At 45.3% G+C, this 14,835-nt stretch overlaps 1 protein-coding gene across 10 annotated transcripts in view; it reads left to right on the top strand.

The window, feature by feature from the left end:
* SMYD3 (SET and MYND domain containing 3) overlaps nt 1-14,835 on the top strand; it is a 750,237-nt gene that overhangs the window by 638,649 nt on the left and 96,753 nt on the right. The window contains exon 11 of one of the 10 annotated variants that reach the window (XM_044943077.2): nt 9,601-10,675. The exons of 6 other annotated variants lie outside the window; for them this stretch is intronic. In XM_044943077.2, coding sequence (XP_044799012.1) covers nt 9,601-9,661 — 61 coding nt within the window. In that variant the 3' untranslated portion in view covers nt 9,662-10,675. Of the gene's footprint in view, nt 1-2,710; nt 4,176-5,813; nt 6,175-7,968; nt 8,258-9,600; nt 10,676-14,835 lie in introns of those variants that run through there. 3 more of the 10 variants (XM_044943073.2, XM_044943079.2, XM_044943076.2) reach the window with 3 other exon arrangements.

Below are 14,835 nucleotides of genomic sequence, written 5' to 3'. Positions count from 1 at the left end.
AATCCCAAAGAAAGGCAATGCCAAAGAATATTTAAACTACCACAAATTGTATTCATCTCACATACTAGCAAAGGCATGCTCAAAATTATCCAAGCCAGGCTTCAACAGGACATGAACCGTGAACTTCCAGATGTTCAAGCTGGATTTAGAAAAGGCAGAGGAACCAGAGATCAAATTGCCAACATCTGCTGGATCATCGAAAAAGCAAGAGTTTCAGAAACATCTACTTTTGCTTTATTGACTACACCAAAGCCTTTGACTGTGTGGATCACAACAAACTGTGGAAAATTCTGAAAGAGATGGGAATACCAGACCACCTGACCTGCCTCATGAGAAATCTGTATGCAGGTCAGGAAGCAACAGTTAGAACTGACATGGAACAACAGACTGGTTCCAAATCAGGAAAGGAATATGTCAAGGCTGTATATTGTCACCCCAGTTATTTAACTTACATGCAGAGTACATCATGAGAAATGCTGGACTGGATGAAGCACAAGCTGGAATCAAGATTGCTGGGAGAAATATCAATAACCTCAGATATGCAGATGACACCACCCTAATGGCAGAAAGTGAAGAACTAAAGAGCCTTTTGATGAAAGTGAAAGAAGAGAGTGAAAAAGCTGGCTTAAAACTCAACATTCAGAAAACTAAGAACATGGCACCTATCACTTCATGGCAAATAGATGGGGAAACAATGAAAATGGTGACAGACTTTATTTTGGGGGGCTCCAAATTCACTGCAGATGGTGACTGCAGCCATGAAGTTAAAAGAAGCTTGCTCCATTGGAAGAAAAGCTATGACCAACCTAGACAGTAAATTAGAAGAGACATTACTTTACCAACAAAGGTCTGTCTAGTCAAAGCTATGGTTTCTCCAGTAGTCATATATGGATGTGAGAGTTGGACTATAAAGAAAGCTGAGCACAGAAGAATTGATGCTTTTGAACTGTGGTGTTGGAGAAGACTCTTGAGAGTCCCTTGGACTGCAGGGAGATCCAATCAGTCAATCCTAAAGAAAATCAGTCCTGAATATTCATTGGAAGGACTGATGCTGAAGCTGAAGTTCCAATACTTTGACCACCTGATGGGAAGAATGGACTCATTGGAAAAGACCCTGATGCTGGGGAAGATTGAAGGCGGGAGGAGAAGGGGACGACAGAGGATGAGATGGTTGGATGACATCACCGATGTCATGAGTTTGAGTAAACTCCGGGAGTTGGTGATGGACAGGGAAGCCTGGCATGCTGTAGTCCATGGGATTGCAGAGTCAGACAAGACTGAGCAACTGAACTGAACTGAACTGAACTGAAGAACCTAAGTTTGGAAGATGAGATAGATCAGTCTAGAAGAAAGGACACAGAGACATACATACCACCATCTGAGGTTGGAATAGCCATCTCCAGCATGAAACAAGGTCACCGAGTGTGGCGAAGGTGCCTTGAAAGCATCTGAGACCTGCAGGGGTTGGAGGTGGGGGGTAGTTTCCTGGGGGTAGCAGAGGCGCTGTTCCAGGCAGATGTTGAATTTCTCAACTCTGAAGACCGTATGATGTCAGCCCTAAGGGACTGAGCAAAGGGAGGATCCAGTCTAGACTTGTGCAACATGGACAACAGGCAGGGGAGTGGTCCTCGGGGAAGGAGGAGAGGGAAGTAGAGCCCAGGGTGCCACCTGTCTGCACTTGAGGAAGAGCCTTGGAAGACAGTGGAGTGGGAAAGTTACCAGGATCCACATGATAAGAACAGAAGCAAGTCCAGGGACTAGGATATTGGTTCAGGCAAAGGAAGGAAGCTGGAAATGACATGCTTGGTCAGGAAGCCAGGAGCATGGTGCAGACAGAGAAGAACCTAAAGATGGTGCAGGCCCACCAGCCAGGTGCATGGCAGAAGTCCACAGGCCAGCCACAGCACCCAGGTGACCCTGAGGGCGTTTTTCAGAGCTTCTCTAGGTGGTTTCCTCCACTGCCTTGTGGTTGAACAGCTTTGGAATCCAGACTGTGAGTCAGCTTTAATCAAACTTATAGGAGATTGCCTTGAGGGCTGAGACTGTAGACTTTCCCATGAGCGTGAAATGTCTGTTTGGTATGATGAATCTTGTGGGTTCTCAGAAAAGAGGAATTGAATACAAAGAGATAAGGCTTCGTTCACTTTCTGAGCCTCTGTGTTGCAATGACAGGCAGGTTGGGGACGGTTGGCGTTACCTCTCTGAACTCAGGGCTGGGTCTCAGGACGCCAAACTGCAGGCTGCCTGATGAGTGAATGGATGCCAGCCAGGAGACAGAAAATCCTCCTTCCTCCAGACCCCCTTGGCAGCCACTCACCCCATGCTGCTGGCTGGGCTGGATGCACACTGACCCATCCTATCCATCCTCCCCTTCCTTTCTGCAGCCAAGCCGCCCCCGCCCCCAGTGCAGAAACATACATTGGTCCCCTGATTCATTAAGAAGGCAGCATGCCTGTGAGGGAGCTCCTTCTGCACGTACTTTTGAATCCTCTTTTCTCTATACCCACTGGGGCTTCTCTGAAGGACATTCTTACCCCTTCATTAACTGGCAGTTTCACCAACTTAAATTTGAATCAAACAAAGAGGCCTTTCTTGTAAGTGAGGCCACGTCCACCAGAATGTGCTCCATGTTGTTTGGAATGCATTTGCTTATGTTTCTCTGGTGTTTGGCAGGTCATGCTCATTCTGTAAATGTACCCTCTGTTCTTAGGCTGGGTGACATGTTTCCAAGCTTCCCTCCATTTTTCCTCCTGGAGCTTGTTATGGAGTTGCTCTGTGGTGTTCTGTATTTCAAGAAATCAAATCTGCAGCAATCCACTAAAAATGAGTGGGAACTAAACGGTTTGCTTTTGGAGCTGTAGCAGAGAAGAAGGTGATGAGTAACCCAGAGCCAACAGAGTTAAGAGAAAGGAGAGAGGGGTGGATGCTGGCAGACTTGGTCTTTTTTCCCCTCAAGCCCTTTAACAATCATAAACTGTGAGGTGGGAATCCCAAAGGGCAGTGGGTTTTGACCCATAGGTGAGGGAACTGATGCTGTGGGACTCAGCAGTCTACACCATCTCCCAGCAGATGCTCTTGGTTTTATTGTGTTAGCCCCTCAGTCATGCCCAACTCTTTGCAGCTCCATGGACTGCAGCTCACCAGACTCCTCTGTGGAATTCTCCAGGCAAGAGTACTGAAGTGGGTTGCCAGTTCCTCCTCCAGGGGATCTTCCTGACCAGGGTCTTCTGCATTGCAGGCAGATTCTTTACCATCTGAGCCACCAGGCAAGCCCAGCAGATGCTCCGGGGGGGCTTTTTGTCCACCTGTAAATGGCAACCCACTCCAGTGTTCTTGCCTGGAGAATCCCAGGGACGGGGGAGCCTGGTGGGCTGCCATCTATGGGTTCGCACAGAGTTGGACACGACTGAAGCGACTTAGCAGCAGCAGCAGCCAAGGACATGGGCAGTTAGGCATGTGTTACTGAGAGGTGACTGGATTGCCGTCTGCTGTAACAGGTTTACAATGTTGAGATTACCGTTTTCAACAACTAGATTGAGGTCAAGACTCTCATAGAGATTTTGTCACTGCTGACCTTGGTGAAATCATAACTGCCAACCTGAGAGAAGGTGTCCATTATTCCATTTTTATCCAATCCAAATCAGTGCATTGCCCTCAACTCCCTTCTTGCCACTCCACTTATTTTTACTCAATAGAAGTTCCTTTTATGATGCAACATAAAATATTAAGTTCTTTATGTTCCATAAAGCAATTTAGAATTAATTCACATAGGACAAAATGTGTAATCTTTAGTATTGACTCATAGTATGTCCCCTGAGGGTATCTGTGCATGTATCTCTGATTATATATGCAGGGTCATCTGTCCCTTAGCACTGCAGAAATTAAGCAGAATGAAAGTAAGTTAAAGATACTTCACAAATTTTATTTAAAATTTTAATTCGGTCAAATCTCAGCCATATGATAAATTGGGTCCTTCAAGTTAGTTTGCCAGTTGGTAGTTTAGAACTTGGAAAGAATTTTCTTATTGAAGAAGGTGTTACAGATCATGCTGAGGTCCCCTGGACCAGCCCGTGAAAGTCTGCTCAGCATCATCAATATAGGCCATAAATTAAAAAAAAAAAATAGAAAGAAAAAAATACAAAAAACAAAATTGTACATAGTTTTAAAAACTAAGATTTAAATTATGCTGACTAGAAATGAAACTTGATTTTCTTTAGGAACCAGAGGATGATATGGAAATAGGCTTTTTAAGGCTTCAAGGAGTACTTTCAAGATATTTTCAGGTTCTGTTAATTTTTTTTTATTTTATTTTATTTAACTTTACAATATTGTATTGGTTTTGCCTATGGTAAGAATAATGTATACTTTTAGGAAAGGACATTTTCAAAACAATGGAAAGGTAAAAACCCGCCCTCATATTTCACACTTCTGTCCTACTCCCTAACTATAGCCATGGTGAGTTTCTTTCTGAACTTTTCAATGTGTGAGGCACTCATCTGAATATATTTCAAAGCCCCACTATCCCCTCCTTTCCTCACTTTCTCTCTTCTTCTTGTCTTTCTTAGGAAGAGACTAGGTCCCAGTCTTGATCTATTAAATATGCCTACTAGCATGGTGGGTGGGGAAAGAAAGGTGAGAAGGAGAAAAAGAATATAGAAGCCAGTGGAATTCTCCTCTGTGGAAGAGAGAGAAGGGGAAAAAATAGGGTCTCTCTCTGTCTCATGTTCCATAACTGACTTTTTTCACTTTATAACCAGTGTGGACATCTGGACCTCATTCTGTACCCATTCTCTTTAACAGACAGCTAGTATATCATCTCATGAGTGTACCATAATCCATCCCTCTGGTTTCCATGTATGTTTACCATGTCAAACAATACCATGATTAACAGCCATGTACTTGTATCCTTGTGTTCCAATGTGACTGAATCCATAGGGTGAGTCTGCATGGTAAATTCCTTAAACGCTAATTTGCTCTAGCAAAGGTGATGTTCATTTTCAGTGTTGATAACTATTACCAATTCGTGTCCCTCATCCACCAAAATGTCTCTCTTTCTTCCAAAGGATTAAGAATGGATGGCATGATTTTGATGATACCTGATTTAAATTCATTTCACAATATGTAAGGACCTTCTCATTTCCCTGATCTAGGTCTGTTCTTATAGAGTGAGGTTTGCTTTGACTGATTTACTTGTCCATAAGTAGTGCTGGGTATGACATTTTGTAAATTACCTTTAAAGACGCAGAAGAACAGGCATGATGAAGGATCTTAAGCATGAGTGCATATATGATGGCGCCATGATCAGAGAAAGAAGTAAGGGGATATGAAATCCTCCTCAGGGGAAAGAAAGCATGAAAGAGTAAGATTTCATCTTAGGTCATCAGTTTTTGTGCTTTGTTGTCAGGAAAAAAAAAAAATAGTGGGAAGAACAGAAGTAAAATGCAGCTAGTGGTTTGTGTACATGACATAGTTACAAGTAAGACTTTGTAAATCAGACATTGCCAGTAATTACATAGCAGCCACCTCCATTTTCATTTCGCCAGTAATTTTTAAACTTTTCCCTCAGAAGCTTCAGCAGATAAGTTAATGAAATGTAGGGTTTCATCAGAGCAGTACCATCTACTACTGTTTTCAAGCTGGCTTTTCTCCTGAAGATGTACAGTTGGTCTTCTGTGGGGTTTTTGTCATCCATCAATATGGCGTTCTAGTCTGGAGCCAGCAGGGCATGTGGGTGCAGGTCACCCAGGCGCAGTCACTCACTCAGCGCTCCCTGGGCCTGCTCTGCTGCTCCTTCACGGCTCCGCGTCACACAGACCTTGTGAGATGGCTCCAGGAGGATGCTCCTCTCCGTATCCCTGTCACTGAAGCTCATCCCTAGACTGCAGGGTCTTGTGTGGGAAGACTTCCCTCAGCCACACTCATAGAGGAGGACCCAGGAAATCAAGCCAAGCCAGGTCTCCATCCAGGAGCGGACGCAAGCATCTGAGTTACACCCCGTGCTCTGTCCACTTACCGTGTTTGCCATCTATCTTCCATGCTGAGGTTTACAGAATTATTTCACCCAACGAATGAACAAATGTTTTATTCTCTGCTCACTGATGTGGACAGTAATCCCTTAGCCACTTAGTCATTTTTTTTTATACACTGTAATTTTCAATTAAAGTATCTTTGGTGGCCAACCCCCTGTGTAAGATTTTGAGCCCTGTGTGCATGTCTGTGTAAAGCACAGAGTTACCCCATACCTCTAATCATGGCCTCTCTCTTTGCTGCCAGTCCTGTGACCTTCATTTCTTAGCCATCGCCTCTTATCTTGACAATGGGGCAGTGACCACCTGCTTGGCCATGGGGGAAGGGGTCCATTAAGATCTAAGTGCTCTTAATTTTACCCGTTTAATAGCAGAACTTTAATACCAAAAGACTCTCTTTTTGAAAAAAAAAATTATTTATTTATTTGTTTTTTGGCTAGGCTGGGTCTTCGTTATTGTGCAAGCTACTCTCTAGTTGTGGTGTACGGGCTTCTCATTGCAGTGGCTTCTCTTGTTGCGGAGCACAGGCTCTAGGTACCCAGGCTCAGTAGTTGCAGCTCCCGGGCTCTTGAGCACGGGCTCAGTAGTTGTGGAGGCGGGCTCAGTAGTTGTGGAGCACGGGCTCAGTAGTTGTGGAGCGCAGGCTCAGTAGTTGTGGAGTGCGGTCTCAGTAGTTGTGGAGTGTGGGCTCAGTAGTTGTGGAGTGCGGTCTCAGTAGTTGTGGAGTGCGGTCTCAGTAGTTGTGGAGCGTGGACTCAGTAGTTGTGGAGTGTGGGCTTGGTTGCCCTGTGGCATGTGGGATGTTCCTGGCTCAGGGATCCATCCCGTGTCTCCTGCCTTGGCAGGAGACCTCTTCACCACTGAGCCGTCAGGGAGGCCCCCAGAGGGCTCTTTTAATATAGAATCTGGAAATACAGCAATAGGAAAATGCAAAGGCAGAGAGGGGAAGGAAGACAGTGAGGACAGCACCTCCGACGAGCTGCAGCAGTTGAGGTGCACGTGTGTTTCCTTAACTACTGACTTGAGCTCATCCCGTTTTCCAGGAGTGCATAACCTGGAGCTAGTGTGAGCCTGTTGGTAGAAGAAAGGAGAGCAGGATAAGCAGTTTCTCTCACTGTACTTTTCTTGGGGCAGCAGAAAAAAACATCTCGCCTTCAGGGGTCCACCCCTCTAAAAGTACCCTAAGCTCCCTTTCGCTCTAACCCTCTTGCTGAAGATGCCGCCTGTATGTTTGGGGAAAGACCTGTTTGTCGACAGTGTGCTGGGTGGTTCCAGTTACATGAGAATCGCCCAGCTTTGTGGTCTTAGTTCCGAAAGAAATAAAGGACAGTCTGTGCTTGGAGTTGGCATGAGGCTCTGACAGTCTCTGAAAGAGATGAGGGGTGACCACGAGCCCACCCATTCTCCTTGATGCAGTGGTTCCTCTGTCCATCGCTGCCACCCCAGGCTCTCTGGCCTCTGAACAAGGGCTGCAGATTTTGCCAGAGCTCCTAGCTCTAAACAGGCCTAGGTCATGGGCCAGCTTCACAAACCAAGTCTTCATCCAACCTGGCTATTCCCAAATAACTGGGCACTGCTGATATATGTACAGCCCCTGCTGGGAAGGGAAGGTGACCCACGCATTGCCCCAACATGCTGTTCATAGCAGAACACACGTAAAACCCACGCTTCCTCCTGCCTCTTGGCCAGACCGCTTCTGATGTTTGTCTCCTGGCTACAGGCAGGCCACCTCCGATCATCTTTCAGAGGCCCCACCTTCTGCTTTGTCCTGGATCCTAGGAAATCTTTGCTGAACTTTATTCAACCCCCCATCCTACCCCCCACCCCATCCCATGCTTGAGTTGTTAGATCAGCCCATCGCCCATAGCCATATTCCTTCAGACAAGAAAATCCTGCGGCCTCAGGCCAGCCTCAGCTGTTCCCACTCTTACTTTGACTCTAGAGACCCCAGGCCGGGTGGGGACCCGGGACCTGCCTCTCCTTTGTTGCATTTGCCGGTTGCTCAGTCAACAACCTCCCTGCGGCGTCAAATGAAAGCCGCGCTCCACCCTGGGATCAGGTACCTGCACCGAAGGCATTTCATCTTCTGCGTTCACAAGTGTGTATCCTCTGAGACGTGGTGTTCAGTCCTCCTGTTTATGAAAGCGTTTCCAGAAGAAAAACATTTCTCATTCCATTTCACATTTTTTTTTTTAACTTTCACAAGCCATCGCTGAATACTTTGACTTTGCTGACAGAAATCTTCTGTTTCTTATTACAACAAATTGTACCCTGAGCAGCAGGATATCAAATCCTAGGGAATCTTTTGGGATGCGTTGAATTTCTCCTGTTGAATCAATCTCTTGCTTGGCTGCCCCTGCAGGCACATAGTTGCTATCTCTTTCCCTTTTTCTCAGCTCTTGGAAGAGAAAGTAGGAAGAAAAAAAAATATATATATATATATATCTATATCCCATTTTCCTCTGTAGGGAGCCAACAGAAAATCAGACAGGCCTGAGAAATGGGAAGTGACAGATATAGTTTCAGAAGGTTCAAAAAAAATCCATGAAAACCAACCTTAATTTCATATAAATACGTTTTATAATTAAACAAAAATGTTTTGATCCACACATTCACATTCTATTTATCTGTGTATTTGAGTGAAGTCCATACTTAGTTTTCAGAAATTCTCCAAGGATAGATGAATGGACCTTGGATTAAATTGCACAAGTAAAGCTGATTTATCAAGCCTCATACATTTGATCACTTACAGAGAATGGTGATGGCATTTGTAAGGAACAGTAAGAGGTCCTTGAAATAAATGAAAGATGGGGAGTAAATAGCCCCCCAAATGATAGGACCCGGTTCTTGAGGGAGCCAGGTTATTTTGAGCTGAAACAGTATCCTTCCGCCTAGATAGTTCAAAGCTCATAAGCGCATGAGAGCATGAAAAGTGAAAGTGTTAGTCGCTGAGTCCTGTCGGACTCTTTGGACCCCACGGACAGTCACCTCGGTCTATGGAATTCTCCAGGCACGAATGCTGGAATGGGTAGACATTCCCCTCTCCAGGGGATCTTCCCAACCCAGGGATCCAACCTTGGTCTCCTGTATTGCAAGCAGATTCTTTATTGTGTGAGCCACCAGCATACTGCCTGGGGAAAAAAATGTGTGATATGTTCAAGGGATGCAACCCAGCCAGGGACGAGGAAACTGGCGTGCAAGGGGGTGGCAGTCTGTAGCCTTGAACAGGGCAGAGGGCGGGGCCCTGGGGGCCGCGAGGGAAGTGGAGACGGTACCAGCTCTACAAAGAATGCATGGCTGATGGAAGTGGCGCTTCCTACACAAAGCACTCCAATCACGCGATTACACTGCCCTTCAGAATTAAAGAGAAACAAATCTGCTCTTGCTTGTAATGGGAACTGCCACCGTAATATCCTCCCGGAGTGAGATAAATCGGGTTCAGCCATCACAGAAGCATCCGGCAGCTATCCTTTAGCATCATCTTTTGAGAGGACCGGGTGAGAGGACGGTAAGAGCTCTCCTCCACCTTTCAGCTTCCCTCAACTGAAAAGTAATTGCTCTTATTTATTAACAGCCTCCTGTGGACCAGGCAGCTTTCTCGTCCCTCTCATCCTCCCAGCACAGTGAGCAGGTAGCCTGCCCCATCCTCCACATGCGGAGGCTGAGGATGAGACCTAGGTGACTTGCCAACTCGGTGGCAGAGCTGGGATTCAGGCTCGGGCCTTACGTTTATTTTATAGTGATTATAATTTTCCAGAAGAGTGTTTGAGTCAGCTTGACCCCGGATCTGCTTGATTATAAAAATCTGGGTTGTTACTGCACTGTAGACGGCTGAGTAGTCTTTCCAGCTCCACCACCTTGCCTTCCTGCTGCATGAATCTATCATGATTCTTTTTGTTACAAGTGACAGAAACCCAACTCAGGCTGCCTAAGCATTGAAGGGAGTTTGCTGCCCTCAGAACCGCTCAGCCAGGGACAGAGTTACTGTGACAGAAGTCAGGGATCCAGGCTGGGTCATCAGTTGAGTCTCTGCCTCTCTTACTCCCAGTCCTTCCCTCCTCCTCTCCCCACATCTGTTTCTCTCTGCTCCCTCCTCTGTTGCCTTCATTCTTTCCCACACATCTCCCCACAGTGCAGTAGAGAAGATGGCTTCCAGTAGCCCCTAGTTCACGTTCTCCTAGCTCTGTGACAAAAGAAGACATATTTCCTCTAGCTCTAAATGTTCTTTGGGGTGGGGGAGCATGCCATGTAGCTTGTGGGATCTTAGTCCCCTGACTAGGGATCAAACCTGCACCCCCTGCAGTGGAAGTGGGAAGTCATAATCACTGGACTGCCAGGGAAGTCCCTCTAGCTCCACATTTAAGAGTATGTGTTTTGGGTGGACTTGTTTGGCACCTTTGGGTCTCATGCCCTCTACTTCTTGGACCAAGGGAGATGATGTGCTGGCAGCCCTTCCAGTAACAAGGTGTGGGATGGACAGAAAGTATTCAAAAGCTTGGACTTTTGATCCAAGTGAATCAAAAGTCATGATGAATGACTGATGTGAATGATGGACAAAGTAGAATGATCTCCACTGTACTAGTATACTCAGAGATGACCTAGTAAAAATTTTGGAAAGAAAAAAATTCATGTATATTCATTTCAGTTCAGTTCAGTCGCTCAGTCATGTCCGACTCTTTGCGACCCCATGAATCACTCACTCCAGGCCTCCCTGTCCATCACCAATTCCTGGAGTTCACTCAGACTCACATCCATCGAGTCAGTGATGCCATCCAGCCATCTTATCCTCTGCCGTCCCCTTCTCCTCCTGCCCCCAATCCCTCCCAGCATCAGAGTCTTTTCCAATGAGTCAATTCTTCACATGAGGTGGCCAAAGTACTGGAGTTTCAGCTTTAGCATCATTCCTTCCAAAGATATCCCAGGGCTGATCTCCTTCAGAATGGACTGGTTGGATCTCCTTTCAGTCCAAGGGACTCTCAAGAGTTTTCTCCAACACCACTGTTCAAAAGCATCAATTCTTATATTACCATGTGTAAAATAGATGGTGCTCACACGTGTCCAACTCTTTGTGACCCCATGGTCTGTAGCCCGCAAAGCTCCTCTGTCCATGGGATTCTGCTGCCAAGAATACTGGAGTGGGGTGCCATTTCCTCCTCCAGGGGATCTTCCCCACCCAGGGATCAAACCCACGTCTCTTGAGTCTCCTGCAGGTGGATTCTTTACCACTTGTACCACCTAGGAAGCCTGTGTAAAATAGATATAGCACAGGGAGCTCAGCCCAGTGCTCTGTGACAACCTAGAGGAGGGTGATGGGGGCAGGTGGGGGTGGAGGGAGATTTAACAGGGAAGGGATATATGTGTACTTGTGACTGATTCACATTGTTCTACAACAGAAACCAACACAACATTGTAAAGCAATTATCCTCCAATTAAAAATAAATTTAAAAAAGGGAAAAATCCCAAGGTGGGAAAGAGGGTCCAAAGGCTTATAAATAAAAAGTTATGACATGGGAGAGAAAGAATAGATAGCATTTTACCGTTAACGTTATGAATTAGGAATGAAGTTCTGCAAGAGCAGATTCCTAGAATTTTAAAAGGAGCAGCAGGATTCAGTTGGACCAGAACACAAGCTAGCTGCTTAAGAAGTCTGTTTGCTGTAAGAGCAGCGGATGGGTCAGGGTGCTGGTGAGGCCCTTCCTGAGGCCGAGAAGCTTGTGTAGGAAAGTGCGCCCAATGGCAGCATGTGATGCATCTTGCGCAGGTTTCTCAGCCCCTGTGTGTATTTCCTGTTTCTGGCTGGAGGCACTAAGGAACATAACCAGAAGACTGCATTCAGTTTGGAGGCGCTGCAGAAAGAGTACACCTTGATTCCATCAAGGAGTTTGATAGTGTCTTCTGGTACTTTTCCTATAGATGGAAAAAAAGTGGGCTAGTAAAGTTGGTTTATGCCTTTTCAACAGCCATTTCTGAACTGTAGCCATTAACAGATTGATAGACTCCTTTGGGCAAACATATAATGGTATGTGCCTCAAAGCTCCACTTTTTTGGTTCTGAGTCAACATTTTTATTAAAGACTTAATGAGATGAATACATAGGAGTTATGTATATCAAATTTGCAAGGGATGCAAAGCTGAGTAGAATAATTAATACTTTGGAGGACTAAACCAAACTTCAGAATTATCTTCTTAATTAGAAACATTTGGCCAATACCAACAACACGAACTTAAACAGGGGTACACGGAAAAGTCTGCATTTGTGATGAAAAATTCAGTAACAGGCTGGACAGTTTTTGAAGTATTTTGTAGTAGATAATTTGTGGATGCCCCACCAGCATGAATTCCTCTGTTCTTTTTCTTAATAGAACCTCAGATGTCCTAGCCATTTAGTTTATATGTGATTGATTGACCACAATCAATTAAGCTTAAGCTAGAAAAATGATTAGCTTAAGCTAGAAAATCATATTTCTCTGGTCTCCTGACTCAAGCCAGACCAGTTAGAGCCAATGATGTCTATTCTTAGGCTTTTATTTGCAATATTAAGAAAGTAAACTTCCCTTTCCTATGCCTCATGATAGAGGAAGCATATGGCTGCAGGAGATGCAGGCTGCTAGGTTATAGGAGAGAGAATGGAGATGAAACCCAGGAAGCACAGGTAAGGAGTGAAGAGAGATCCTGGTTCCCATTGTTTCCGCATTGCCTGAAACCAAATTCAGCCCTATAATATTGAGTTACACAACACTTAGGTTGATAGATGTCATTTTTTATCATCCAGTTTGAACTGGACTTCTTGGCTCATATAATGTAAAGAATCCTAACTGCTCTCTATGTGTGTGTGTGTGTGTGGGGGGGGGGGGGTGTTGCAGGAGACCAGTGCAGTAGAATGGCCGAGAAAGATGCCGCCGCCTTATACTGCATGTGCGAGTCGCTCAGTCGTGTCCGACTCTTTGCGACTGCATCAACTATACAGTCCATGGAATACTCCAGGCTAGAACACTGGAGTGGGTAGTCTTTCCCTTCTCCAGGGGATCCTCCCAACCCAGGGATCAAAACCAGGTCTCCCACATTGCAGGCCAATCCTTTACCAGCTGAGCCTGTATACTGCATGATTGTAGGTAATTGGAAGAGACTGGATACACGCATTCACTGCACTGTGTCTAGAGAGTTCCTCACTGAGAGTGACCAGAATGAGAAGACTCTTGTAGTGACATTATATGGGAAATGGCAGATGAAAAATGGAGAGGTTTTACCGCAAGATGAAGAGACTTTGTGAACGAATAGGAGACCCGGTACAAGTTTTCAGATTTTTAAAGAGCTGTAGTGTAGGAAGGGAGTAGACTCTTCCTCATAACCCAAGGAGGAGGAACTAGGATGTATGACTTGGAATTAGAAGACGACACTTTGCACGCCAGGATATAGCAGTTCATGACAATGCAAGTGTCCCATCGTGGTCCATGCTGTTTTGAAGAGTAGTAAATTACCCATCTTTGGAAGTGTGTACACAACAGGTGACCATCATTTGGAATTTTATCAAAATAATTCCCTTATTAGGTGGGAAGCTTGTCCAGCTGAGCTTTAATGTCCTTTTGGGCTGAGACTGTGAGTTTAAGAACCCTCCAAAACCTCTTCAGTTTTAGTCACAAATAAAGTACAAAAACAACCAACTCAACTCTGATTTTCTGTTGCCTCAATTATCATTAAGTTATGAATGATACATAATTTTCCTTCCTCTGCCTGGCTCTAAGAGAACATCCTGAGGGTAAGTGTAGCTTTGATAGCTTATAATCTTTTTCTATAACTTGGTAGGTGGTAGAATAGTAACTATAATAATGTATAGAGGGAATAATATATATCATTCTATATATAATAATATAATTATAATATATACATTATTATTCTACCACCTACTAAGTGTTAGCCGCTCAGTCTTGTCCAACTCTTTGAGACCCCATGGACTGGGGCTTGCCAGGCTCTTCTGCCCATGGAATTCTCCAGGCAAGAATACTGGAGTGGGTTGCCATTTCCTTTTCCGGGAGATCTTCCCAACCCAGGGATCTAACTGGGTCTCCAGCATTGTAGGCAGACTCTTGACCATCTGAGCCACCAGGGAAGCTCACCACCTACTAAGTAGTGTGTGTGTGTGTGTATAACAGAGTGGGGCTTCCCTAGTGGCTCAGAAGGTATAGAATCTGCCTGCAAGGCAGGAAACCTGGGTTCTATCCCTTCCTGATCTCAGGTCAGGAAGATCCCCTGGAGAAGAGAATTGCTACCCACCCCAGTGTTCTTGCCTGGAGTGTCCCCTGGACAGAGGAGCCTGGCGGGCTGCAGTCCATGGGGTCACTAAGAGTCAGACATGGCTGGGCAACTAATACTTTCACTTTGACAGAGTGATATTGCTTCCGTTATATGTATGTATACATATACACTGATATATATACACACACACATTCATATTCATGAATATGAACATGTATATTCATATATTTTAAAGGATACATTTCTCATCAGTTGCATTTGTTTTTAATTGAAACAGTTGCTAACCTCTAGAAAGTGAGAGATTTTTATACTTTAAAAAGCCTGAATTTCTAGCTTTGCTTGGGAAGTCGAAAGTCCTGCTGACAGTGGATCCATGTCCCCGAAGCATTACTCGCTGGGCAGGGCAGCAGTGGCTTTTTAAACCTGGCTTGTGCTCTGTCCATTGCCAAGGTTCCCACCGTTCCCCGACCAGGCCAGCTTCAGCTTCACTCAGCCGCATCCTCTCGGTCCCGGTGGGCTTGTCAGTGTGTGATCTCTGCCCTGAATGCTGCCTTTTT

The sequence above is a fragment of the Bubalus bubalis genome, chromosome 5, assembly GCF_019923935.1.
Source record: "Bubalus bubalis isolate 160015118507 breed Murrah chromosome 5, NDDB_SH_1, whole genome shotgun sequence".
Taxonomy (NCBI): domain Eukaryota; kingdom Metazoa; phylum Chordata; class Mammalia; order Artiodactyla; family Bovidae; genus Bubalus; species Bubalus bubalis.
Note: the sequence above shows the minus strand (reverse complement) of the source record. Positions and strands in the feature narration are given on the sequence as shown.